This window comes from Dromaius novaehollandiae, chromosome 12 (genome assembly GCF_036370855.1).
Source record: "Dromaius novaehollandiae isolate bDroNov1 chromosome 12, bDroNov1.hap1, whole genome shotgun sequence".
In the NCBI taxonomy this organism is placed as follows: Eukaryota; Metazoa; Chordata; class Aves; order Casuariiformes; family Dromaiidae; genus Dromaius; species Dromaius novaehollandiae.
In genome coordinates, this window is record NC_088109.1 from 26979061 (window position 1) to 27000655 (window position 21595).

The 21595-nt window shown below is 43.5% G+C and overlaps 1 protein-coding gene across 2 annotated transcripts in view; it reads right to left on the reverse strand.

Annotated features, from left to right (window-relative positions):
- Nucleotides 1-21595, reverse strand: part of FGD5 (FYVE, RhoGEF and PH domain containing 5) — a 118787-nt gene that overhangs the window by 38619 nt on the left and 58573 nt on the right. For both annotated transcript variants that reach the window (XM_064519283.1, XM_064519282.1), the window contains exons 4-7: nt 18200-18258; nt 18052-18082; nt 2585-2736; nt 353-509 (exon numbers count right to left, since the gene is read on the reverse strand). In XM_064519283.1, the coding sequence (XP_064375353.1) occupies nt 353-509; nt 2585-2736; nt 18052-18082; nt 18200-18258 (399 nt within the window). The remainder of the gene's footprint in view (nt 1-352; nt 510-2584; nt 2737-18051; nt 18083-18199; nt 18259-21595) is intronic.

Here is a 21595-nt window from a genome sequence, read left to right on the forward strand (position 1 = left end):
ATAGATACTGAATTTCATACATGCTCAGAGAGCTTAATATATTAATTTGTGTATGGGAAACTACTCCACTACGTGCATGTATTTCAGCAAAGGATACTCACAGAGCTGTAGACTCACAAACATACATTCTGCATGCACACACATAGCGGTGTGTGGGCAACAGATACAGACCCAGAAACACATCGTGCACGCATGAACATCATGCTTCAGTTTTATCACCAGAATGTGAGGAGAGCTGTTCTCCTGCTCTACCCTGTGTGAATGCTGGTGGAGCTGCAGACAGGAGTATCTTTGAGTAAGCCATGTGGCACAACTATATATTAATGCAGTTAAACAGCCAAGGGAGCCTTACCTCAAACTCCCGAATGATGGTAGCCAGTTGGGAGTATTTAAGGCAAGTTTCATCCACCAAAGCCAAATTCCTATCAAACTGCATAATGTATGCAGTGTGGTGGTTGAATCTTGATTTTCTGGAGAGAAAAACATCAGCAACTTTCTGGTGTTCCTCCCTAAGGCCACGGAAAAAAAAGAACAAGCAAAGAAATAATTAAAAAAAGAAAAAAAGAAAAGCCCTATTCCTTCTCATTACAGAAGTTCTATTCATCACACCCACAGTGGCTAATGACACTGTGCAGCTAAAGTCTACGTTAATGGCAGGAAAGCAACAATGCTTCACTGATGTACTGGTCAGCAAACCAGGCTGCTGTAGAACAGGCCCCAGTGTGAGGCTGATCCTTTGACTGATCCCTAGCCACGGCAGTGCCTAGGTAGCAGGCAGGATGTCTGCTTTGTGCACCCAGCTCCCACTTCTCTAAACAGACCTTGCAGCTGCTGCAGGGCTTTGAGTGCTGGTTGTGGGAGGTAATACTATGTTTTCAGTTATAATATGTCTTAATTTCTCTTTCATTGCCTGCTGCTCAGCACCGCCCAACCATCAGCCGTCTCAGCACCAAGTAGCACAGTATTCAAATATTTATGAAGCATATAAAAGGAGAGATCAGGACAAAATCTGAGATTACAGAAGAGTAATTGTACTTAACAGGGAAACTTGAGTTCCTGGGGATGTCAGAGCAACAGAGCATCTGGGGGAGTGCAGGCATGGGGAAGGACTTAGTAGAAGGACAGAGGGTGGCAGTGAACTGAACCTGTATTAGTGCTGCCCCATGCAGTGTGTGATTCGGTTGTGTTGAGACAGTGTTTGCAGTATAGCCCTCTTTCCTCCCTGTTTCTGCAGTGTTTGTGGGGCCCTGTTCTGGACAGCGGGCCTAGAGCATTCCAGGTGGGTCAGTGTTGCCTCAGGAAACAGGGAGCATGCTGCTATATTAGAGTATAGCTATGACTTCTTTAAGCACAAGTCATTTTGCATTTCAGCTACTGCAGCTGGAAACACCAACTCTGTTTGTGTTAAGAGCATATTTATCACAACCACTGATGGAATTTTTTAAGCTTTTCTGCTATTGGTAACATTACTTTGGTGGACACAAACCAATTGACAGCTCCCTTTAATCTGTCCTTTCCCTGTTGCATGCTTTGATTTGAAACTGCAGAGCTGATCAGTAGAGCTGTGCTCTGCATTTATGATTGTTTCTGAAAAGTTCTCCCGATTTAATTGACTTCATTAATTGCTCAGTGGAAGCACTGGGATAAGGCAGCCACAATCAGTGACAGCTGCTTGGTGGAGCCCTGTGGAGTGGCAGGGCCAGGCTGTACAGTCTGTCATGAGCTATCCAAGCCAGAGTAGTTCAGCCTAGGCTATGGGCTGTGCTGGCTGCTGTAGGTTTAGTAAGCTTGGTACTGCAGAGGTAATTTGTCTTAGTCATATTCCAACAGTTTGATAGACTAAGACCTAGCAGCCTGGATTAAGTCAGAGGTCTCTTTAATTAAAAAGAGCTTTGGAGCTTTGTCTGTCTTTGGCAGGGCCTTATTCTTTCATGGAAAGTCTTCGCCCCAGTAGGATGTTTGGCTTAGGTGGAGTCCCTCAGCCAGCTGACAGTGTCTGTTTGGCTTGGAAGCTCAGCCTGTGCAGAGTCTTGTCTCGACACTGAAGTGAGGGGGTGACCCTTATCTGAGAGCTACACAGTTGCTGTGAAGATTTTTTGTAAGCAGAGAATCTTTTTTAAGATCCATTCTGATGTCTGAGACTTTTCTCTGTCTCTCATGTTTGAATCTGTGACCTGCAGGCCATGCTTAGCCTCTTGGTGATGATTACGAACTGGCTTCACTGAACATACAAGGCAAAGGTGAGAAAGGGTAATGCCTATGAAGCAGGCTGTTCTCACACTGGCTGGTGGGGCCGCTTTGGAGCCATGGGCCGTGCGTACTGGCTTGCCTTCATCAGGCTGGGAGCGTGTACTGTGTTCAGACGTGGGGGTATAAACCAGCGCTGTGCAAATGTTTCAGTATTTGGTTTCTCAGCCTGATAGTCTGTATGTTTACTTCCTGCCTGCCTGTACACAAAATCTGCCAAAGTAGTTCAGGTTCTTCTTCCATCTTTGCTGGAATCCCAGTCTCGCTGCTAGTGGGGTCAGGGGAATGCTGAGCTATGGAGGGTACGTCAAGGCCATCAAACAATGCCATTTCTTACCATTTGAAGACTCTTTCTTCCAGTTCTCCCAGGATCTCTTGATGTAATTCATAAATTTCAGGGATTTCACTTAAGCCCTCCTTGAGTTTAACCTCTTCTTGTTCATTCTCATCTTCTTCCCCAAGCACTTTCAAGATACCTTCATATAAATCCTGTGAACAGCAACACAGAAATTAGGCAACCAGTCTTAAAGTCTCTTTTCTGAAGTTTTATTACACTTTCTTAACTCCTAAACTACATTTTCTAGGAATTATAAAATATGCCATCAGTAGTAGTAGATTGTGCTCAGTAGAGCAAAGAGAACATAGGGTATGTTTTCTCCATCCACTGGTTTCACGCACATTTTTGGCTGAATTCCACAGTGCTGCCAACCCCAATTTGAGCATTTCGTCTTACCAAGCCATCAGACCTTTTCATACACAGTGAGTTTGGTATCTTTTTATTTACCTTCCATTTTTCCTGCTTTTCTGGGTTTAGCTGGTCTCATTTTTCTAATGTTTCTTAACTAGAAATATAGTCTAAGAAAATGAAGGATGTGATTCTCCCATTACCCCATGAGTCCAACAGCTTGATATGAAAACGATCAACTTCTGCATGTCTTGTGTTAAAATTGGCAACACTAGTCCCCAAATCCTAACTTATGGAGAGGAAGAAGCTATAAATTTAAGCTATGGAACAAATCATTTTCCACATAAAATCTGAGACCTTTTTTTCTCAACAGTAAATGCTTTTAGAATGCCTTTGATCCTGAAGTGGTTTATAAATTATCTGTGCACAAGAGTAATTTCCTCAATATTAAAATGTAGCCACCTCTGGTATATAATAGGGCACCTGTTTAACAGCACATAGGAAAATGATTCCCTAGCTCAGGCCTGGAAATGAGGAATAAAGCTCCCATCTGAAACTGCAGAGGTAATTTGTATGAGATTCCCAGTCATTAGAAGATCATCCCAAGAGCACAGATATCATTTTTTGTGTGTGCAAAACATTGTTTAAAGCCTCCTTCGTCCAAAGCTCTGGACACTGAAATGTTTCCAGGTCATACCCTGATTCCTTCAGAATCCATCTTCTCTGCTTCAGACTGGTGAAGGAGCCTTGCTGGCACTTGGAAGTATTTCAAGAGACTTTGACCCCTCTGGTGCCCTGGCCTTTTCCGGATTTGTGCTAGCCACGCCAGACACATGCTGTCTTCACAGACAGCAGCTAGAGTTGCTCAGGCATTTCAGACTGCCTGGCTTTGCTACAGCTCTGTGGAGGTGTGAATGCAAACTGTGGCAGTGGGCTGCAAGGCCATGCCCAGTGCACGGCAGGAACGCTGGTGCTGTGTAGAGGAATAGCTAACTGTTTGCTGCTAAGTGGGGTGAGATGGGTTCCTGACCCAGGGATGCCGAGTGCCTTTGTCAGGAGCTAGGACACTGTAACTGGATGGTTTATCTTCATAGCATTATCTGGTGTTAGAAAGCGGCAGCCTTCTTTCAGTGAAATTAGAAAGTTGTAATTTCAGCACCTGCTACAAAGTACAAGTAATAGAACTGTGTTAGCATAATATCCTGTATCTTCTCTGAGGACGGTTCTGCAGAACTGTTAGAGGTTTAAAGTCTGCTCTTTATTTCCCTTAAGGAGATGACTCTGAGGCAGACAAGTATGTGTTTCTCCTTCACAGAGTCAGATAGGGCTCTTACAATTGAATTTCCTATTTTTGCTAGTCTGGTCTTCATGGGCAGAGTTTGTCTACGGAAATAAGTGAGCAGCCTAGATGCATCTCACTTGTGATGAGAACAGAAACTGGACAGTCATACAGAATTGCTTAGAAACTCATTCTCTGAGTTCCTTTTCCAATCTTTTTGTGCATCCCCAAAAGCCAGGAAGTGTCTGGAGTTTTTATTACACATGGAGAGGAGAAAAGAGGTGAGAGAGAAAGAGGAAAGGAGAGTAAATAATCAAAATGCCAGCTCAGTAGAGAGGCCGCGTAGGATTTGAAAGCTCCTGATGATTCTTTCTGGAGCAGCAGCTACAGACTGAGAGACACTAGAGATACTAGATAGAGATACCAGAGTCACTGAGAGACTGAGATACAACACTTCCTGCCTCATCAAGAGATTATTTGTCCTTATCTGACCTTCCTTTGCTCTTTGGGTGTGACAGTAAGGCTAGGAGGTTGCAGCATCTCAGTGCTGGCCTACCCAGGCTAGTTTTTTCCAGTGAATACCTCAAATCTGGCCAACCTTGGGGGCCAAGTGGAGAAGCCAGGTTAGTGTCTTTCCACAGATGCTACCAGCATGTAACCATATAACCGTCTAACGGTGTTGATGCTTTCCGTGATGGTTTGCTATTTGTCACCTGAAATCATCACAGTGACTTTGGGAGTTGCAGCCACATCTCAGCTAACTTGTCATCCCAGAAGGCACTCTTTGGATAAGAGCGGCTTTAGATTAAGTGGATGATGTTGTCTAAATAATTTCTTCAACCAGAGTCAGTACTGCTACACGCTTTATGCACAAGACTCCCTCCATCAACTCATGGACAGGATTAACAGAGATGCTTAAAAAAGCACCAGATATGCTACTGTGGGTTTCATCCAAAACTCTCCTGAACTATCTGAAGGTTTCTGACTGAAGCCAAGCTCTGTTACTGATGCTGGTTAGATTTTTCTGCTAGTTCTGATGTGTGTTAAACTTCTGTGCAGTGAATGTAATGCCGACAGGTGCATTTTGGATACAAGAGAGGTCTGCCAAGGGTGATACTGCCATGATCTGGATTTAGGGTTTGAACTCAAATGCTCAGACATGGGAGTTGAAACACAGCCCATCAGGCCCTATGAAGGCACAGACTCTAACATCACTGCTCTATGTCTGCGCTTTTTGACTCTCAGTGACAGCTGAGGATCAAGCTGTATCAGCTAATGTCAGGCTTTTGAAGTGAATGTTCTTTTCTGGCCATAGTTTGGAGAAATGGTTTATTTGGAGAACGTTGTAGTTGTTTTGTTTAACATGTGATCAGTGGTGCACTGCTGTCATATTGTGTTAAAGAGAGACAAATGTTCTAGAAGACTGAGGGAAAAACCTCAGACAATTTTCTGTTTAAGTTCAGCATTAAAAGAGCTTGAACAGAGGTGTAGCAACTGAATGTACTTAGATTCACTGAATTTGAAGCCGGTAGGGACCATATTGATATGATACGATCTAGTGTGACCTATTCTGTAGTCCAGACCACAAGACTTAGCAGAATATAACTTTCCTAGGAGATAAACCAACTTTGATTTAAGACAGAATCTACATCTTGCTGTGGATACTATAACACTGCATGCTGAGAAAAAAACAAGATCCAAAAGGGGCTTTTGGTGATTGCATGCAGGGTCAGGTAGCTCATAACCACAAAAAAAGCCCAAGCAGCTAGTCATGCCAGTGCTAGTGTTAAAGCCATGAATGGCATCCGGTCAGGCTAAGGCCATCACATCAGAAATTGTTATTCCAGCAGGTTTACAGCTGAACTCTGCTTCAATCTGAAAGCTAGCCTGAAGGAAAGCTTCAGTGTCTACCAGTCTGGCCAGATCTATGCTGTGAGTGTATTTTTCACATGCTACTCTACAAACAGTGTGTTATTACTAAAACCAACGTTTTTTAAAAGGTATATTAAAAACATTCTCTGCCTGCCGAAAGAAGCGAATGCATCAGAAAAAAATGCAACTGTTTTAACAATTGCTGGGAAGGTGATTCTACTGGGTAAGTTAGTAGAAATGGCAGCTAGGCTTTTCCACTTGGAGACCATTTCCTGGCCTCCCGCCCCACTGTATGTGGTGCAGCCAAATGTGCTGTGAAAGGAAGCAGGCGCTCAATAAAAAGAAACCTTTAAGGTCTCACAGCTCATTAAAAGATGCTAAGTTTCTTCTGTCCAGCCCTGAACTAGGATGGGATAGGTTGAGTATCTTCCTCTGTCAGGATCTAGTGGTCATGAAACCTATTCCCAAAAAGTCAGATTCTGTCCCCTGAACTTGTAGAGACAATCTTATGAGCTTCCCTGGGCTGTAATGGGATTTATCATGGCATTGATTATGAGTCTGACTGCTGTCTAGTTAAGAAGCTTAGAAGTACATGGAATAATTAGGGAGGTCTGATGTTTGATTTCCATGACAGCTTGTAGTGTCCAGGTATGAACAGCTCACAAGCTCTGTGCATGTTTCACGGGAGATCTATATTTTACATTAAATAATCTGCTTTAGTTTGATTCGTTTAGTTTGATTAAATCAAGGCAGCTCTGTTAATGTCAACATTGTGGGGATGTGGTAGGAGTGACTGTGGCCCCGGCGAAAGGTGCTATAAAGAGCAGGAGAACCTGGACTATCCTGTCTGTCAGCAAAACATGTACAGAGTGGGCAGAGAGCTGCAGACCTCTTCCCTAGAGCAGCTGACTCTGGGCAATAGAAGTTTTTAGTCTTCTCACATTCATTCCTGGCTTTTCTGTTGTAACACCCTCAGCTGCAGTGCACACACCAGTTCGCTGGAATGACACTCATCTGGTAGATACTAACAAAAAAGAAAGTTGCACATATGCTACAGTTTTACGGCAGCTATGACAGATGAAGTGTGTTCTGTGACAGACATTGTCTTCTGAAAAGCCACTGGAACTAGGTAAAAAATACCATGACAACCTTTTTTTTTTTTTTTTTGACTAACTATATCCTGGATAAAACAAGATCAGAAAAATTTCCAGAGGAGTGTTAGAATGTTTCCTAATTGTTTGGGTCTGATTTCTGCAAGGTGTCCTGCCCTGGTACCGCCAATGATCCCACTGTTGTGCTGTTCTAGCTCCTGTTTTTCCTGGTGTGCAAGCGAGCCTATCTAGTTACATATTTCAGACGCTTTCCAACCATCTAAGCCAGCCATTCTCTCTTCTGGGTGCTTTTCCTAACTCAAAGGAATCCACTAACCTTTCAGAGTCCTCAGTCATCATAATTAATCCAGACTAGGGAAAGGGAAAGAATCCAAAGGGTTCTTTCAACTTATTGTGCCTGGGGCAGTGAATAGCTGTAGTAAGTTCACTACCGATCTGCTTAAGTAACCTATTATGTTATAGAAATGTCATCCATTCCAAATTAACATCAAACAGCTCTGTATCTGTCCACTTTCCATCACAGAGGAGCAACAAGATTAAGCCTCCTTTCCCACAGCATCTCAGTGAATTTAATTAGTCATTAATTGCCTGCCCCTTTGATTATAATGAATTCTTAGGCAAATTATTTAATTCCAGTTGCCTGGATAGCTAGCCTCCTAATGATTAATAAAAAAACTGAAGCATAGCAATAATCGCTATAAACACCCCTCTCAAAAAAATATGTCACTGCTGAAAGTGTTGAGTGTCTGGGAAGCCGTTCATCAAACACAAAGTGCTTTTGCAGTCTCACTAACTCTAATCAATCATAGCATCTGAAGGTCTCCAAGTTTGTCGCCTGAAAACCTCATCTAAACACAGAAGGCACCAGACCCTGAGTTCATATAACTTCCTGATCGGCCAAACTTTCTTAAAAAAGAAACATGAACTGATGCAGTTCAGTTCCTGGCTCCAGTACAGTGGCAACAGAGCTCAGTCTCATCCAGAGGTACGTGAGTCCAAAGAGTTCACGCCTATCTTGTGCCTGTCCCTGCACCAGTGCTTCTGTGTGCATGTGAAAGCACAACCCAGGTTGGCTAGGTGATACAGACGGCTAGCAGTAGTGCTTTAAAAAATTCAGTTTTGAAGCATAACAACTTTGCTTTGCAGTTGGGGCACCCATAAGTAAGCCCTTTATAACCATCCAGTGACCAAATCACTAACATCCCTGAGCATAAACCCTAGAAATAATCAAAGGAAACAAAGAGGATCAAAACCCTTAGCAACAAATGTTTTTCCCCTTTTGTCTGCACCCATCACTTACACTCAACAGTTACTTTTTTCCCCAAGAATGCCTCTGAGGCATACTTCTGAAGAACTTCCATTTTTCTCTTGGAGTGGAAGCTGAATAAATCCCAGAGCCTGTTAAACAGGCATGGGGCAGGGAGGAATGAAACATTCTATCCAGCAAGATCTTACGGTTTAGGTAGAGCACTGCCCAACCTCTGCATGCTTGGCTCTTGGAGAAGAATCCAGTACCCGCTGTGAGGTGGTGAGGCTTACAGGGTGCTGGGAGATGAGATGCTTTAGAGATGCTGCCATGTCTGCTGATGTTCCAAGAGGAAACAATGAGTACAGGAGTGTTTTGGAAAAGCCACTTCACTCTGGGACTTAGGCAGCTGGCTCAGGGCTGCAGAAAGTTAACCTGAGGTACCTGAGTTCAGCAACCTGGGAACCTTTCTAGAAGGTAGATACCTCCAGGTACTCTTTCAAAGCAGTCAGCAAAAAATGTTGGCAGCTGCCTTTTACAACATCCAGAGGGAAAATCTGATATTCTAATTCAAAGGCAAAAGGGGAAGCTGAGGTAGTTCTGGGTTTTGCTTCCAGGATTTTGTGAACAGATGCAGAAATGGTGAGACTGTACGTTAAATCCCTCCAGTAATGGACTGAATTGCTTCATAGTCTCGCTGCAAGCAATCAATTGTAGCAATCCTGTATGCATGTCAAAGGCCATTTTGCAAGCTGGATACATCCCATACATTTTGTAGTGCTTTCTGTGTTTCAGCCCTGCTCCCAGTTAGCCTTATCAGACTGAGAATATTTAACCTTGCAAGACCCCAATCAAAACAAGCAAAACTAATCTTTTGTCAGCTAAACCACAGCTTCAGGCAAGTAGTGCATCATGGAGACAAAGCTGCATGGATATGCCCGTAAATTCTATTTACTATAATGGATAATTTCCCTTTAACTTCTACTTGAAAATAATCCAGGGTGCAGTAACTCAGTCTGGGTCCAGAATATCTGTTTGCTTGTTCTGTGTACAACAGAATAGGCCAGGTCAGATCAGATCAGTAATGTTCAACCAGGGGTCCATGGATCCCTGGGGACCCACAGACTACTGCAACAGGTCTGGTACGGGTAGCTAGGAAATGATAGGATGAAAATCAGTCTCTGTCTCCACTGTAAAACATTGATGAGTCTGCCACCTGAAAGAAGCTGAAAGCAACTATGTAGATGAGAAAGGTGAGTAAACTGGAGGAGAGAAAGTCAAGATTTTGACCTAAAGCTGTAGCTAAGGAGATAGCTTCTTTTGAAAGAAAAGCTTCCAAAACTGGTCAAGGAATGCTGATCAGTCACTAGATCTCCTTCTTGTTTTTCTGTTGTTACTTATTTTTCATCTAAAGCAGCGATGTATAAGATGCTATTCCAATCATTTAGTGGGGTGAGACAGCGTCACAGAGGTAGCTATATGCTCAAGGAAACCACAGAGCCCAGTTCCCAGGGTTTTGAAGTTTATGCGCAAGCCTCCATGTGGATGCTCTACTGTCTAAAGTTTGTGGTGCTCACGTTGTACTTTTTCTTTCCCTGGGGAGATTACACAGTCGCTTCTCTTCCTAGGATTTTCACAGATTTGTGAGAACTTAATATCCATCTGTCTAATTTGGTTGAAATCAGCCAGAGGGTTCAAAGTTATTTGCTGAGCTGACAGATACACATGAATAAACACAAACAATGAAATTAAGTAAGTCTTTCTTAGGAAACCAGGCAAAATGGGACAAAAAGAGATCACTTCATTCATCCTGCTGCCTACATTAAAACAGGACTTTTTTTTTCAATACCCATCTTTACATTTGCATATAAATTGATATAAAATATCCACTTTCCCCAACGTTTAACACACTTGCTGGTGGGACCTGTTCCACAGGACACTCTAAGGCAGCAGTATGTAGTACTCTGCATAATATAGTCTAGATATTTGTAGTATGGACAAGGCAGAAGGAATTTGCCACCATGCCTGCACTTGCAAGTACATGGGGGCTTTGCCAATAGTAGTTAGTAGTCCTACGGTTTGACCACCAGTTGCTCTGCAGGCAGGAATGGAGGTTCCTTCTCACAGGCTGTCTGTACTGTGTTCCCAGCATGAGGCCTGCGTTGGGCCAGAAATTGGGAATTTATAATACAAGATGATGGTTGTAGAGCAAAGCCACAGTTTAATAGTTCAAGAGAATTAAGTGAAAGGAAAAGCATTTCTGTGGCCAGAAAGTGTGCATTATAGCTAGATGGGTTAGACTGCTGGACTCTGTGGCTGGATTAGAAAAGGTCTGAGCTCTAGCAATCTAAGCACTGTGTCCCAGATCTTGGGGACTGAAGCAAAGCCCCTGCCTGCTCCTCATTGCATCGGTTCATTGTAGTCAAAGCACTGTGTACCTCTGTGTTGTACCCATCACTGAACCAGCACGACCTGGCTCCCATACTACTGGCAGCATTCTTAACTATCCCCTATTTGCAGAGACACCTGCTGCTCACTTACACCTGTGAGGATATTCCCCACAACAGGGCTACAAGGAAGCTACTACCTGCAGTGATGCACAAAGCAGAAAAGAGCTGAACTGCTTCCCAGATTTTCAAGTAATCTTCATGATGCTGATGAGGAAGGGAAATCTTAGCGCAAAATAAGCACTCTGAAGAAGCAAATTATCCGCTGTTTTTGCAAGCACGGGCCAGAGGAAAGCTATCTAAATTCATACCGACCAAAGATCTGGCCTCTAGTGCTATCGTAACCGTATCAGCTTCCCTGCTTCTGTTTCTCCTCTTCCGTAAAGAACAGGAGAGATTGGAAAGGTCCAATGGGTGAATAAATTCATCTAGGATATTTCTACCGTTTTCAAGGAGAATTCTGGTTCAGGAGATCTGCGAACTTCCATAAACAGAACAGAGCTGAGGAAAAAATTCTAAAAGGGAGTGAACAGACCAGATACATTAGTGAAAAACCACAGCTTTTTTTTGCCTCAGTCTCCAGGCGGGGCTACTGGCAGGAGAAATCATGTCTGCACACAACTTACCTTGCTTACATCAGAACTCCCATCTAGCAGCCAGATTTCTATACTTTTCAATCAATAATGGCACATACATGCATCCAAAAATCACTTTGCATATCTGTCTAGAGATTTAATTGCTTCCCAAATCAAGCTGATGTTTTAATGAACTGCGAATATTGGGAAGTAAGTATATTTGACCCCTTGTGGGTCAGCCGGAGAGGACAATAGGAAATCTTATTGCCACCCAGACTTTATACAGTAGAAGTCTACACTGATTGAATATAGTGGATCAGACTTTTATAGCCACTCTAACTTCTAAAATGGAGGTGTAACCAACAGAGATCCAAGGATCCGAGGGTCTTTCGGATGTCTAGGCATTATGTTTGAGGGAAAGAGAAAGAGTTCAAAGGGGCAGGAAAGAGTCTCCATATTAAAGCTGAAAGCAGCCATGAGATGTCGTGTAGTGTGCTGTGAGCCAAGTTTGCCTCATGGGTGGCGTTTGGAGGTATCTTAATCACTGCCAGCAGCCTCTCTCCTAATGATGAAAGGGAAAGTGGCACCCCTGAAATAAAAAGCGGCATATCTGCTGTGGCAGGGTGAGTGACCCATCCTCTGCATTGAGCAGTGATCTTCCCAAATTTCTCATTACTGAGCCCAGCACAAACAATGCCAGATGAATAGCAGAAAATTCTGACTATTGCAGCAGATGCAATTAATCTCTTATCCTGCTATTGCAGGGCACAATCTAAGTCAGAGACCCTGACCTCAGCATATACTCACACACAGACCAATACACACTTTCATCCAAAACACTGCAAATGAGTTTCAGAACTGGCAAGCTGTGGAGTGCATGTTTCGAATACTGTATCAGTGGAGCTCGTTATCAGGAAATTGTCTTGATGCTGAGTGTGTTAGTGTGATTTTCCCCCCCTTTTAAAAGATATACAAAACAGTCTGACAGCTATTTTGGCTCAGCATTCCCATTGCAGAAGCTCTCTGGTCCATACAAAGTTATTTTCCCACTGTTTGTGGAGACACTAATGAATAAATAAATGAGGAAAAAAAATCAGGCTACTGCAAGTGAGGGCAGGCTATTGTTCTCTGACACTGCATTTTTGGGCTTTTATCGAGAGCTTCAGACAGTCTGACAACCAACTAGCTCTTCATTTAGCCAGCCTGCTCCATTCACTAAAGCATTTCATTAGGAAAATAATCACTTGATTGGTCCAGCAGAACTTTGAACAGCATCCAAGAAATTTACAGCAGTAAAAAAAAAACAGCCAATCATTCATTGGAGTGTAAATACTTAGAAAGATGGCGTTTTGTTTTGTCTAATATATAGTAACAGCTCCTAAATCAGATAATGTTTGGATTTTGTGCTTGAGAATATGCTACCCACAAGAACTCTGAAAGTAAAGTTTAACCACTGCGGCTGACTTGATGATAATCTGCATTCAGGTCCCTTTGAGTTAGTTACTTGAGCACTGAGATGATTTTATTCTTTGTTTCCCAAGAGTTATTTTGCTGTCAGAAGCCTTGGGATGCCTCACTGCAGGGTTGGCCCCCAAACTGCTCCAAAGGCTGGAGAACGAGCATGTGTTAAATTTATTCATGCCCATATTCCAGACTATCTCCAAAAGCTGAAGAAGCATAAATCTGGCTCGTGATGTTTGTAAGAATCGTGGCCCATTGTTGTGAGGAAAATGCAAACCAGGACACAGGATCAGCTCTCCTTAAACAGTGAGGAGTTTGGGGCTGGTGTTTTTTTCAGTGTAGAGCTGTTCTTTTGGTACCTTAATTCACTGAATACCTCAGAGGGCAGTGATAATGATTTTTAAAGGGTTTCTGCACAAAAAATAGGATTTTATGTACAAAAGCCAAAGACAAAATAAATCTGGACATGGTTACATCATGGCACACCATCAGGCAAATGCTTAATCCCACCTGAGGCAGTTTGAGTCACAGTAAGTTTGATTTCTCTGTGTTTAGTAAAGTCATTCGAAACAGATGTTTGACTGAAGGGAAGCAAATAAATCAGGCTCCTGGTCCTCCAGGTTGATGGGTGAAACATCAGGCTGAGAATGCAACCTAAGACATTTCTGTTTCAGGAACAGCACTACGAAAAAGATGAGAAGTGCACTCTGGATGCAGAGGTGCATTCTCCTGTTCCTAGGGCAGAGGAACGGGAGAAAAGAAGGAAAAAGTTTGAGGATTAAAAGATCCTGGAAGAAAACTGAAGGCTAATCAATTTCTGAAAACTAAAGCCCGAGTATCAAGGAATCAGGGGCATCTTTGGACTGCAAGGCCCAGCCAGTCCTGTCTGCTCAGTCCAGCCTGAATTCTTATCTCTCTTCTCCGGAGAACTGCATTACCTTTGAGCAGGGCAAATAACAGCTAACCCTGTAGATTATTATCACTGCTGCCAGGCCAACTGATACCGAGTTTGTGAGCTAACACAATGTTTCCACTCTTTCAGTTCAATAGCAGAGTGGGCGTATGGAAATGTCATCGTTTTGGCAATCAATCAATCTATTAAAGTCTCTGCTGAAAGGCCAAGCAGATTCTGTTACGCTGAACGAATAGGTGCTCCAGCTGAGCCTGGAAATGAGATGGAAAACTGTTCCTGCTGCAGGCATAAGAAAAGCCTTTTTTCCTTTCTCAAAGCAAGTAGGGTGTGGTTTTCTTACTTCCTTACTGAGAAGTGGGTTTATGAAGGAAGATGAGACTTCAAGATGAGCAGTCTGGAGCTGTTTTCTTGGGAGAGGTGGTGATGGGGAACAGAGAGAAATTTTTGCCCAGGGTGAGATTTCCTGTCGAGGAAGCCTTTGCTCCTCGCTGGCTACGGATGGGATGCTGCGTCTCAGGGGCAGTTTGGTGAGTCTGTGGTCGCTGGTGGGGTGCTGGTGATGTCTGCCAATGAGACCTGTGCCCGCAGGGAGTGCACAGCAAAGTGATACTTATACTGATGTGACAATTCCTAGTGCTATTCAAATATGCAAAGAAGAGTAACTAGTTCATTGTAACCTTTTGCACTGTGATGATAATTGGGAAGCCCTAGTTAGGCAATAACAATCCTGTAGTCTGAGGGATTTACATGTTGTAAAATTAGTAATGGCTTCTCTAGATGTTCTTACAGCTGAATGCGATGTCGGACAACAGGTGAATATAAAGATCCAATGGTAGCTGGTGGGGGAAGGTAACAGTGCTGTGACTAGGTCTTGCTAGACTGGACATGATTGCCGCAGAGCAAATTGTGGGTTATTTCCGAATGTCACTGCAGTAGGTAGCTGTCATGTACATGCCAGCTAAAGGTAGAGATGGGTTATAGACACCTGAGAATAACACAGAAATGAAACCACTAATTTCCATAAAGGCGTTTTGATCTCTTCAGAAGTAAGGAGTGTCTGAACTAGCAGGCATTTCTCCCTTCTCTCTCGGTCTCTAACCAAGGAGATGCCATTCACACATTCTCACAAATGGGAAAGCCAATTCATAGAAACAATCAAATCTTATTTGAGAAACTTGCTTGTTGACTCTGCCGAAAGAGTCTCCAGTAGCCTCTAAAGCAGTGTATGTAGTTGGGATGGGGGAGGAAGGATACTTTTCCGGTGCAGAAAAAATTAATTAACGCAAATTGCGCACCCAGAATCTCATGCTGAAATTGACGCTGATCTTTCTAAGCTTTCTAACTGGGGCAGATGGAGACTGGGATAGAGAAGGTGAAGAGTGCATGGTTACATTGGTTTCGATACTTCCCGACCACTGAGTGGCTTGACTTTGCAGACCACTGCATTGGTGCAGGAGTTTGGTTTAGTTTGAAATGTCAACTCTTCTTTTGGTGCTCTGACTTTTCATAGTTAAGGTAATAACGAGCAAAGGCGAAACACTCATCCCTCTACTCCAGTGGGATTGGCAGAACAGAGAAATGAAATCCCTGCAAAAGATGATTGAGTGGAGCAGTCAGTTGCAGGCCTGTAACATATATAAAACCCAGACGAGTGCTTTCAAATGAAATTAATGACCAGCAGAAACAGTAGGACTTGCCCAGTTGTAACAGAGCTATTGCAGTTATCTATATCTATTCTGTTACCAAAGTGTACGGTAAATTAAGCAGCCAATCCAAACCTAATGATTAACTCCTACTAAAACAGTGCCAATTCCCCTTATGCCTTAAAATCATAACTCCAGGATTGCCAGGCCAAGCTCCAGGTAATGCTACTTATTTTCTGTAGTGAACACTGCTGCTCAGAAAGTGTGTGAGTTCCCCAACAGGATAGCAGTGAATAGCTGAATTTTTGAATGAAGTCAGGAAAACCCCCTGTTTTAATTCACTTGTGTCTTTGAGCCAACTCCATAGCACTGCAGCAGATAAAATTAACATTCAAGCAGAGTTTTCCCATAACTAACCTATGAGCTGTAATTTTTATGAGGATTCGTTTTATTAGGGATTACCAACAGTTTGGACTCCGTCCAGCTGGAGGGAAGCAGCATGCACTCTCATCCGTAAACATTTCTAAACTGAGACTTTTTAGCAAAGGCATAAACCAGAATCCTTGCCCTGTGTGCCAGTTGTCAGCTTGGAGGTGAGAACAAAAACGGACATTTCCTGTTCTTTCCAAATGTTTTTTACAGGCAGTAAATAGTGTTGCTGTGAAAATGCCTAAGTTATTCATTTGCACACGCATAGCCCAGAGCCACATTCACCAGGCATGGATTTACTAGAGGAAGGAGAAGAGGGCTGGAAAAGTCCAGAAGCATCCCATTCCTGGCTCAGACACAGCATAGGCAAGGCAACTGTGCTGCTGTACCATATTATAACAGCCATGAGGGTGGGCAGCCACTCATGCTGTGGCTGAAGGCACCAAAGTGCATTGCAAGATTTGAATCTATATCCTGAGTTTTTTTCCGGCTATATTGGGGAGCCACTTTTCTCTTCTGGAGTTAATATGGAAACTGCTAGGATATAATACAAAGGAGAGGCTTCTCTTAGACACCTCCACCAAATACAGTCTACTGCACACTCTGGTGCAACCCCACGCTTAGATGTTCACTGTAAAGGACTTAGCAGAGCAGCCAGTGAAAGGCTGGACTTGTGTCTGGCACCTTCCTAGGAGTGCACAGTGGAGCTGAAGAGGCCTTCACCATCTTCTCCCTCAAATCTTATGTGGACCAAGCTATAGTCTAAGCTAGGCACAGCTCTTCTGGAGAAGTGAAGACCATCCTGCTGCTGAACAAGCCTCCTACAGCGCTCCTTGTCAACTAAGCCACCTGAAAACACCTTTGCAGCCCATGTTGTAGAACTGCTGTTTCTAAACCATGGAGCTCCAACTGCAATAATGTGGAAACTGCATGCAAATGTCTCAGTTTTGTCAGGAGTTCTGCAGATAATGTGTTTGGCTGTGCAGAAATCAGAGGAAAGCCAGGATCAATGAGGCAAATGGCTAGACTGGTTATCATTGATTTATGAAAATGATGGTGGACTTCTGCTAAGCAGCCAAGTCCCTTGTAGTGTTTGGCTCCCATGTGACCAGCTCAGCAGTTTCTGATTTGTTAAAATGCAATTGTCTGCAAGGTGTTTGTCACATTTAAGGCTGCTCCTCTACATGTGCTGCCCAGGCCCGAGAAGGCTCCTCAGCTTTGGCAGCTTGCCTGACAGACGCAATGAGGAGGCAGCAACGCAGTTCTGGGCTCATTTCTTACTCAACTTTTACTATTCCCTCCCTGAGAGACCCTGCCCATTGCTGAGGTTTGGGAAGTACTCCAAGGACAACCTGGGGCTATTTTTTTGCCTTGTCAGGGAATTTCTTTCCTAACAGCAGTGGGTGTGCTCTGTGTGGTGACCATTATTCCCTACTGCCTTCCACTGGAGAGCCAAGACAGACATTCAGAGCAAGGCTACCTAGGCTGTGGACCAGTGTCCAGGGAAGCAATGGCAGCTCTGCTAGTGAGACCCAAAGGCTGCCAGGACAAAGACCAGCAGGTTTATAGCATGGAAGAGCTCTATACTGGGCAGAAATGATTCTCTTTGTCTGTTCCCTCCCGAGTTTCTGAGAACAAAGCCCAAGCTTTGCCCATGGTGACTACCTGTGGCACAGTACAGGCCCCAGCTTGTACAGCAGCCTTACCGTAGGCTAGGCCATGCTGGATTTTATTAGTTTTGCTTTATCAAAAAAAGAAAGCTTAATGGGAAGCAGAATGAATCCATTCAAGCCCAGCCTCCATGCTTCACAGCTCTGCTCCCTTCTGAAAGAGGTTTTACCCCTAGTTATCACCATCTCCTTCTCTGAACTAGCCTTATTCTGCATATTACACCAGTCTCAGAGCCCCTGGCAAGCGCTGTTGGTCAACACTTTTCCCTGTGAATGAGAAATGCTAGATTTCTGGATCCGTGGCAAGGGCAGATGTGCAGACAGATTCCTTTGCAATGCCTCAAAAAGCATTATTCCACAGTAAGCCATTCCTACTCGAATTCACCTTAGTCCCTTCAGTGCTTTTTTGTCTCCTGAATTACAGCTAAGTAAGAGGGCAATTAGGTTTCAGTGAGGAAAATGATTTACTTACAGTCTGTAACAGCTGGAGCATCTCCACATATCTGGGGAAAGAGACAAACTTTTATTAATTGCCATCAAACCAATGCTGAATAAATAAGGGTGAATTGTGTAGCTTCAGTTACAGGAGAGCAACAGCCAGAGTGTAACAATTAACTCACACTTTTTCTGTAGACATCAGCTCCTGGGCAATGAGGTAAGCTCTGGACTGGCCTTCTTTCTGTCAAAAGCAAAACCAGAGACAATTAAGGGACGTTTCATGCCAGGAGGAAAAAACAGTGTTAGAGAGCATTTTGAACTGACATATTCCTTTAGTAAAGATAGGAACCAGCTTTTTATTCTGTGCTGTTCAATGTTTGGCCCTCTGGCATCCTTTCCTTCAGAGGGTGCTTCAGCAATTCAAATACTAGTAACAGAATAGAATAGAACAGCTGTTAAGGCAGATCTCAAGATTGGAAAACCATATTCTTACTGAAGATGGAGAGAAAATTCCTGTTGATTTTCACAGGGCCAAAATCTGGCAGAGAAGCAGAAAGCAATTAGCTTTGAATAGGCTAACTTCATGGCTCTCCAGGCTTATACCATTTGTTTAGTGCTCTTAATTACATGGAAAAGGGGTTTCTTTATCAAAATGGTAATATTCCAAGCTCCTTCTGACTGCTGTGAGATCTGCGGAAGCAAACGAGGCAGAGGACTTTATTGCATGCTAAACAAAATGTCTAAATTAAACTGCAGTAAATATCTGCAGAAACCAAACTATTCAATACTCCAGCAAATAGCATCCTTTGAGATCTCAGTGGCATCTACTTAATTGGCAGACATCTCAGAAGACAGAAAACTGCAAAAGAAGCAAAATGTATGGCTCTGAGGCACAAATGTCTAATTAGGGATTTTGCTCCTGTTTCATGACTCAGCCTTGTCGTAAGAAATGAACAAAGAATGAAAATATTTACGGAAAGAAATCTGCTGAGGGAAGTTTGGCTTATTTAGCAGTAGTAAGTAGGGAAGTAAAACAGTAGTTCAGCAGTAGTAAATGGAAGCAGGCTCCAGTGATCTAGAGGGAGCACAGTGGGGAATGTGTTTGGCAGCGGGACTCAGAGACATTGTGTGCCAGACCAGGTACGCTGGAAACCCATCACTTAATATATTACGTTTCCGAAAGGCTACTAAGGAGAGACTGGGACTTGCCAAGCTGTGATGCAGCAAATGGGAAGTTTGTGACTATACCTGTCACCAATTCTGCATGAGGGGGGCTGCCGCGAGCCAGGGAGTGCAGTCTTTAATCGAAGCCCCTCATAAAAGGCATTGATAGGGCCCCAAATACGTATTAGCTTCCAAGAAATGCTGACTTCACAAATTACACTTGATGGATCAGATACACAGGGTTGACATTGTAATAGCAGATCTGAGCAGTAAAAAATACCTAAACCAGTTCAAGCTAAAGGCATTATAGACTTTTTCTTCTCTGTCCCTCCTCCCTCTTAACACTCCGTTGGGATGCATGTGCTCTGGGACATATGCTAGAGCAGTGTCTGAGTTCCTCTAGGTCCCATCACTGCTGTAACCCTTCTGCCACCACTCGTATCTGCAGAGAGATCAGCTTGTGGATTACAGGATTGTCTTCCCTTCCCAAAGCTTCTGGTTTATTCTGTCTGCCCTAAGCCGAAAATAGCTAGGGGAGGAATGAAACGTTCCCTGAAAGTGCTGGAAGTTGAGATTCAACTATATGGATACTTGGAGCATGAAAACCCAGTTGCAAGGACAACTGAAACATAAAGTTATATCGTCCAACATCCATAAATTAAAAAAGGAATATGTGATGGAATAGAAGCTTAGAAGAATATTTTAAAGATTCTTCTGGTTTTAGTAACTTTTGGTATCTATTAAAAAAGCAAGGAATTTAAACCTAATGTTCATCATCAACAAGTGAATTCACTGCTGCCTATTTCAGAAGAACCAATGGCCAGTCAAAATACGATGTAAATAAATGGCATTACTGGCTGCACACATGAGCGAAGGAAATGCTTCTGTTTCTGTGAGAAGACTAATAAGGAGCCTTGGCTTGCCAATCCATGGGTTTTCAGCCAGGAGGTGATGGAACTCCAGATGGATTATGAACAGATCAAGGTGAATAGGAGGAAAAAAAGACACTGAACCCTGATGATGATGAGTTAGATGAATGAGGCTTCATGTATAGAAGATGAATGTAGTGACACAGTGACCTTTTCATCTTTAGTTTATTTTTGTGTACTGTTACTGGGACACAACTGAAGATTGCAAGAGGCAAAGGAAATGGAGTGAACTGTTCATCAGTCTCAGCTGTCTGATCTCTCTCTCCTCCAGCACCAGGAGTCTGAGGATATGTTCCCTAGTGCTTTGTTCCTTCTCCCTAACATGTGCCAAAGAACATGCTTTGAACTACTTGCTTCTGGAGAACTACTCCACAGTCAATAGAGTGCACTAGAAAGATCTGTTGTCCTAAAAAGCATCTTACATTTCTTCCTTAATTTCACTCATCTCTTGGGAGCAAGTATTTGATCATCCTCTTATCCCTGTTCCACTTTGTGAATACCTCTTGAAGGTCATGGTGTGTCTCTCCCGGTTGTCCCCACTGCTGGGGGGGCACACCAGAGGCTCGGAGTTTTCTGTTCTCTCTCCTTTCCCCTTTGCAGGCATAGCAGAGCAAATGACGGGGGAGGTCTTTCTGGATCACCCAGCCCAGTGCTGGCTGCCCTGCCTGTCCTCTCTGCGCAAGCCCTGCTCTGCGCTGCCAAGAAGCAGAGTGCATTTCCCCAGCGGTCCAGGCCCATTCTCCCTTCGCGTACACACATTGTCACAGTCTGTAATTCTTCTTGTGATTAATATGTCTTAGCTGAAAGACAAAACACTGGGACCCCAGTGTCACATGGCCTGTCTAGAGCAAGTTTGAGACAGTGTCTGTAGGCGTTGCCTGTCTCGTGTTATTTAATTGCTGTTTGTTTAACCAGGAAATGAACTCTGAGATTGACGACAGTGCCTGGAGACAGACTTCTGGGAATAGGGGCTACAGGGGGTGCAGGTCCCTTAACCATCAAGTTTCTAAAACAAAGCCCAAGTGATTATTATAACACAGCCAAGCTGCCACCTTTTTAGTGATCTTTACTCCCTGTGTCCTACCCTGCAACAAGTGCTGCAGTATGCTCCTTCACAGCTCCTGCTTCAGGAGCCACACTCTGGGCCCTGCTGCATGCCTCTGCTTGGCAGATGGAGGCCATACAGCCATGTGGGGACCCTGACTCTGCCTCAGTGAGGCTTCTTGTCTTATCGCTTCATCCTCCCTAGAATCAAATGCTCACAAAATGCTTGCAATATACAATATACAATAGACAACTGTCATATCTAACTGAAGTATCTCCCCATCCTCTCCACTCTGAAAAATATGCTGTCACCAGAAAGGTGACTTATGCAAAAGCACTTTAATGAGGTTACAGCTTGTGCTTAGTCAGCACAGCAGATCAGCATAACTTGCTAAGCAAAGGTGATGCTGTGCAGTCATCCCTCCAAAGGGTAATGAACTA